This window comes from Brassica napus, chromosome A7 (genome assembly GCF_020379485.1).
Source record: "Brassica napus cultivar Da-Ae chromosome A7, Da-Ae, whole genome shotgun sequence".
In the NCBI taxonomy this organism is placed as follows: Eukaryota; Viridiplantae; Streptophyta; class Magnoliopsida; order Brassicales; family Brassicaceae; genus Brassica; species Brassica napus.
Genome location: NC_063440.1, coordinates 3914807 through 3921833, shown reverse-complemented (window position 1 = coordinate 3921833; position 7027 = coordinate 3914807). Strand labels below are relative to the sequence as shown.

At 37.7% G+C, this 7027-nt stretch overlaps 1 protein-coding gene across 1 annotated transcript; it reads left to right on the top strand.

The window, feature by feature from the left end:
- Positions 1 to 823: 823 nt before the first annotated feature.
- Positions 824 to 2790, top strand: LOC106371539 (UDP-glycosyltransferase 73B5). Its single transcript, XM_013811623.3, has 2 exons — positions 824 to 1979; positions 2138 to 2790. Exons 1-2 carry the CDS (start codon positions 989 to 991, stop codon positions 2599 to 2601), a joined length of 1455 nt encoding a protein of 484 aa, XP_013667077.2. The 5' UTR covers positions 824 to 988; the 3' UTR covers positions 2602 to 2790.
- The last annotated feature ends 4237 nt before the right edge of the window (positions 2791 to 7027 follow it).

Below are 7027 nucleotides of genomic sequence, written 5' to 3'. Positions count from 1 at the left end.
TCTTACTCAAAGGTTTTTTTGTCGGACTAAAGCAGCCAAAATCCAAAAATAAAGCAAATAATACACTTTAAGTGTAAAGTACCTAAATATATTAAAGTATCATGTCAAAATAATCAATTATGTAACTCTCTTTTTAGCATGTGTATTATATAAACACCATTACTGCATTATTAAGACTATTAGCATATGAAAAGAAATGAAAATACCCTAAATTAGTATTAAAATACCTTACATTCTGAAATTACCACACACCAAAAAAAAGAAAATAGTAAAATTTGCATTAATTCAAGTTCTAAATAGTATTTTTATTTTATATTTAAAATTTAGTGACTAAAGTTACGATTCAATATTTAGAGGGTGAAAGTTAGGATAAGAGTTTAGTATAATTTAATCATCTTATTTTTGTAATTAGTACTAGTCTAGTCATTTTTATGTGTTATTTTCTCATACTATTTTTTTGGTGCTATCTAAATCTAAGTCATTTTCCGAAATGATAAATACTGAAATTATCCTCTCATCTAGGTTACTCAAAGTCTCAAATGGTTTACTATTCAGAGTTTTATATTCAGTTTGTGAATCAAATAATCGTTAAAATGTCAAGCCTTCCCAATATCATCACTGATGATAAGTCAGAATTTGCTTCTAAAGACACATCACATGTCAAGAATCAAGATTCCCATTTTATAGCCAACCAAAGATGACTCAGTCCTACACGAATAATTAAAAAAAGTAACACAAAAGTAAAATATGACGTGTGCATAGACGTGAGATTCGCCGCCTAGAACTCCTTTAATTTATCTGATCTTTTCAGTACGTGCCGCGTGTGTAGTATATATATACATCTCGAATGTCCTAAACTCGAAGGACAAATCAAGACCAAGGAACACAAGTTCAATCCTGACATTAAATCCTCTGTTCTGTCTGATCGAATCTTCAAAATTTTATAATTTTTTTCATTCTGCTTTCTTTTGATTGTCTGCAGCCAAACATGACTAGCGAAGTCTCTGAGCGGATTCATGTGTGTTTCTTCCCCTTCATGGCTCACGGCCACATGATTCCTATTCTGGACATGGCCAAGCTTTTCTCTAGCAGAGGAGCCAAATCAACCATCATCACAACGCCAAGCAACTCTAAGATCTTGGAGAAACCCATTGAAGCATTCAGAAACCAAAACCCTGGTCTCGAAATCGGAATCAGGATCTTCGACTTCCCTAGCGTAGAGCTTGGATTGCCTGAAGGGTGCGAGAACGTTGACTTCATCACCTCATACCAAAAGCCTGACGCAGGTGACTTGTTCTTAAAGTTTCTTTTCTCTACCAAGCATATGAAACAGCAGTTGGAAAGTTTCATCGAGACAACCAAACCGAGCTGTATTGTTGCCGATATGTTCTTCCCTTGGGCGACGGAAGCCGCAGAGAAGTTTGGTGTCCCAAGACTTGTGTTCCACGGTACATCTCTCTTTTCCTTGTGCTGTTCTTACAACATGAGGACTCATAAGCCACACAAGAAAGTTGCTACGACTTCTACTCCTTTTGTAATCCCTGGTCTCCCGGGGGACATAGTCATCACAGCAGAGCAAGCCAATGTTGCTGACGAAGAGACTCCGATGGGAAAGTTTATGAAAGAGGTCAGAGAATCGGAGTCAATTAGCTTTGGTGTTCTGGTGAATAGCTTCTACGAGCTGGAATCGACTTACGCTGATTTTTACCGTTGCTTTGTTGCTAAAAGAGCTTGGCATATCGGTCCGCTTTCGCTCAGCAACACAGAGATAGCGGAGAAAGCTGGAAGAGGGAAGAAGGCGAGCATTGATGAGCGAGAATGCCTCCAGTGGCTCGACTCTAAGACACCTGGTTCAGTTGTTTACATGTCCTTTGGCAGTGGAACTAACTTCACCAACGAGCAACTGTTAGAGATCGCTGCTGGTCTTGAAGGCTCTGGACAAAACTTCATCTGGGTGGTTAGGAAAAATAATAACAAAGGTAATATGGATAACTCATTCAAAATTTCATTGTTGCTATACGTCATTTGATAGCATGGTGTTGACTGTTGAATTACGTAACAATTATTTATTGTTATTTTTTTACTAATTACATAACAATTATGAAATGAAACTTGGTGTTGATGTGGTTTGGGACAGGTGAAAATGAGGAGTGGTTGCCTGAAGGGTTTGAGGAAAGAACGAAAGGTAAAGGGCTGATCATACGCGGGTGGGCTCCACAGGTGCTTATACTTGACCACAAAGCGGTTGGAGGATTTGTGACGCATTGCGGATGGAACTCGGCTATTGAGGGCATTGCTGCTGGGTTGCCTATGGTAACTTGGCCGATGGGAGCAGAGCAGTTCTACAACGAGAAGCTTTTGACAAAAGTGTTGAAAACAGGAGTGAACGTGGGAGCAACGGAGTTGGTGAAAAAAGGAAAGTTAATTAGTAGAGAGGAAGTTGAGAAGGCAGTGAGAGAAGTGATAGTTGGGGAAGAAGCAGAAGAAAGGCGGGAACGGGCCAAGAAGCTAGGCGAGATGGCTAAAGCAGCTGTTGAGGAAGGAGGATCTTCTTTTAAGGATTTGAACAAGTTCATGGAAGAGGTGAATGGTAGAAAGTAAAATAGAGACAGAACATGTGTTCATGTTGTTTCATGTTGTGAGGTGGGTTCTTAACTTTATTAGCTTTAGCTACTATTGTTGAGTTATGTTGAGAGATAAGTCTATAGTGTCCCTTACATAATAAAGTTATAACTGTTGGAACCTCTGTTTCTTGTACAAAATGAATAGGCTGACTTTTTCGGTGGTTAATGGTTGTCGTTGCCAGATTAATAGTTTGTTGGAAAGTTTGCAACGAGCATTATATATATATATATATATATTTTTTTTTGAAAGAATATTAAATTTTATTTCTAAAAAAAACCTTTATACAATGAATGCATCCCCTTATCTAAAACTTATTTCTATACCTTCACATATACATACGAGTTCCAAACCAAACTTGTAAAGAACTTTCTATTCCCTTCACACACCTAGATCTTAACAAGCTGAACTTGTTTCTCACATTCTTATCAACCAGCTTCTTCAAAACATTCACTGGGATCAGCTTCTCATCATGTTTCACTTTGTTCCTCTCTCTCTCCATATTACATATAATGCAGTTAGAAAAGCATACCGAAGACATAATAGCTTCATTTTCACAAGATTCCCTCCAGTAGTGATTCTATTCATGATCTCAGACCAAGAATTTGAGAACGAGTTTCCCATGATCCTTCTAGCAAGACTCTCCCAGATCTGCACTGAATAAGAACACTCAAAGAAGAAATGGTCTCTGCTTTCACAGGCACTCTTACATAATACACAGATCTCATCTACCCATGGATTCCACTGAACAATTCTATCCATCGTAGATAGTCTGTTTAAGTTTGCCAGCCAAGCCATAAACACATATTTAGGTGTCGCCCGAGTGAACCAAACTCCTCGAGTCCAATCACATTTCGCCTTCACCTCACGAACTAATCTCCATGTTTCAGATGTTGAGAAAGAACAATTATATCCCGATTCTCTCCTCCACTGACTCACATCATCCAACTCATCACTAAGAGTGTCTCTCATGTTTCTTAACTCCTCCTCAGTCTCATTTAGCAACCCCACCCGATGTCTTCTTTTACCTCGAGTATTGAAAATAGCTTCTTCAACAGTGGCTTCTCTTGGAATTCCCATATCTATGAACCCTCTCTCTCCCAAATGATCATAGATGACACCCCGATCACTCCACTTATCAAACCAGAAAAAATTTTAACGCTCATTCCCCACCTCCTTCCTATAGAAACTCTTCGCTAACTCCCTGAGCTTTAGCAACTTCCTCCACATACAAGATCCATTTTGAGTTTTCGTATTCACTTCCCAAAAAAAATTTTCTTCACTAGACTAGTCTTTACCCATTTACTCCATAACGACTTCCCAACCAACAGCCTCCAGATTAGCTTCAGATCACATACTGTATTTACTTCTTTTAATACTCTTATACCCAAACCACCTTCATCTTTCTCTTTACAGACATCTCTCCACGAGACTTTTGCCCCCGTAGTCTTAAGATTTGGACCAGACCAAAGAAAATCTGAGCAAAGTTGCTCAACTTCTTTGATACATTGGCTAAATAGTCGAAATGCTGCAGACCAGAAATTTACAATGCTCCTTATAACCACCTTTACCAGTTGCAATCTCCCAGCGTAAGACAAAAATCTGCTAGTCCAAGTATTGATTCTACCTCAAATTTTCTCCACCACTGGCTGATAGTCCTGCTTCCTCATAACCTGAGTCATGAGAGGTAAACCCAAATATCTTACAGGTAGAGTGCCCTCTGCTAATGGAAAGTTCAACAGAATCCTCCTCTTCTCTTCTTCAGCTACTCCAGCCATATAGATTGTCGATTTTTCAATGCTTATCTTCAGCCCAGACCAAACTGCAAACTCTTCAAACACTGCCAGAGCCCCTTCTATGGACGCTTTAGAACCCTCTACAAACACCATGAGATCATCTGCAAAGCACAAACGGGTGAGAGAGAGAGGACTACATCTAGGATGGAAGTTGAACTGTTTCTCTGAAGCTGCCTTATCAATCTTCCTCGACAAAATGTCCATACAGAGAACAAAGAGATACGGAGAAAGAGAGCAACCCTGGCGTAGACCTCTTGAACATTGGAAATAACCTGCCAATTCCCCATTTACTTGAACAAAGAAAGACGGGCTTGTGATGCAAAGTCTGATCCAGTGAATAAATTTGCTGGGGAATCCCAAAGCTTCCAACCCCTTCAAAACAAACTCCCACTGAACAGAATCGAACGCCTTTGAGATATCAATTTTCATGACGCACCTCGGAGAGATTGACTCTTTGTGATAGTCCTTCACCATCTTTGAAGCTAACAGAACATTCTCCATAAGCAATCTTCCTTGAATGAAAGTTGACTGATTTTTACTGATGACACTAGGCAAAAGCTTCTTCAGTCTATTAGCAATAATCTTGGATACAACCTTGTACAAGACATTGCAACACGCAATTGGTCTGAGAGCATTATATATTCTTGAATTGAATGAGAAAGGGAGAGAGCAAGTTGAAATGATCAAAAGACAAATAACGTGTCATTTCCTTCCCACATGATTTTCTTTGGTCAAAGGTTTCAAAGAGAGGTGGTGTGGCTCCCCCACGTGCGTCGTCCACAGCCCGCTCAGCATGGGATATGTCTCGTCGCACTAACAAAGCAAATTTAAGAGTTAAGGAAAGATATATCATATTTCGACTGCATGTCGTTTACGGAAACATATTCAAATTTGACTTACTGTTTCATTTATTTTATTTTATTTATAACATTTTATATACTTCGTCATTTTTAATTCAAGATTATCGGTTCCTATAATCTTAACTTGTAATTGCTTCTTATATGAAGCTTGAATCGCATTAAAATTGAAAAGGGGTTCTATAAAACTATTTTTTCAAGGATTTATAAAACGCTTGTTGGTTTTATTTTTTGAATGATTTTTTGCGATTTGCTTAGCATCCCCACAAAATGTTTATTGTTTCTATTCAAAATGGTTTTGTGCTTTGTTGTCAAACATATTTGTGAAACGTTTTATATACTTATCTTATATGTTCTAAAAATGATTGTTTCCACAAACGCTTTCAATGAGTTTGTAACGATGTAAAATCTTACATAAATGGTTTATGTGAACACTTCTAAGAAATTTTGCAAAACGTTTTCAGGTTTCTATTGATATTATTAAGTGATTGTGAATGCTTTTAAATGATCTAAACAACAACAAAATTTTATTGATTAAAGTCTCTACTCAACATTTCGCAAGTCCAAACGGGTGCAACCGTAAAAAATGTTGGAACAACAATAAAAAATGTTGCAGGAGGTAGCAATACCAATGAAACCACGCGCCGTAGCATATGCAGTGCTGGTCTTTATCAAGTGGGTGCAACTGAAGCCACCACAAGTGTTCCAGTTACAAATCCAACTTTTCTGGCTGTATGATATACCATGGATTTTACCACTTTTAGACCATGTTATATTTTCTATTTAGAATCTATTATATGTGTTTGAAGTCTGTTTTAGAATCTTTTCAGGTCCAGCTACGTTTTGGGATACTTTGAAGATTCTAGAGCTTTTTGAGGTGAAGAGCTGAGCAAATACGTCAAAAGTTTAGCTTTGTATGGAGACCTTTCCAAGATGTGATTGAGCTCATATTATTTGACCCATGATAGTGCTTTAAGTTAAATTTCCAATGCCACCGGTTTGAGGTCCATCGTCTTAAATTAACAATTTGGTACTCATTTTTTGACACGAGATAGGAAATTGAGATAGCTTTCCAATGGAGGTGGTTTGGAGTCATTTGGAGGTGTATTGAGGTCCATCGAACGGTTAGATATAAAAGTATGCACTTTTTTTACTGAGTATTGGTTCGTCCAACTCGCAAGACGAAGCTGTCGAAGATATCAACTAGTGTCGAGTGACATGACACCACCACTTGTGTGTCGATCGACACTGCTCCAAATTCAGTCCCGACGAATTTTAATTAAGATCCAAATTGCATTTTGTCCCTTATTTACAAAACACCCCTGACGTGTTTTTGACCTATATTATGTTTTGTTAAGTCATTGTTAATGGCTATGCTTATTATTATTACACAGGAGAGAGCTTAGGATTGGAGATAAAAAGATCTGAACACTTTCAGAGAAGATCTTAAACTCCATTTATTTTTTACTCTGTTTATCTATGCAATTTATTCAGATTTCAGTTATGTTCTTCATGATTATGTCTGAGTAATTGCATTGTTAGACTTATGGTTCATCAAGGGTTGCTTTATGGATTGTTAAACTGTAGTACTGTTAGGTAAATCAATATATTCTTAATCTAGTTGATCTTAATGTTATGTTTATGATTGATCATCTTAAACTTAGAACCTAGGTTAATTGGCACAAGTTAGAGGTTGGACTATTTCCTGAATTGAAACTTAGATGAAATAAACAACTAGGAATATGAGAGTAA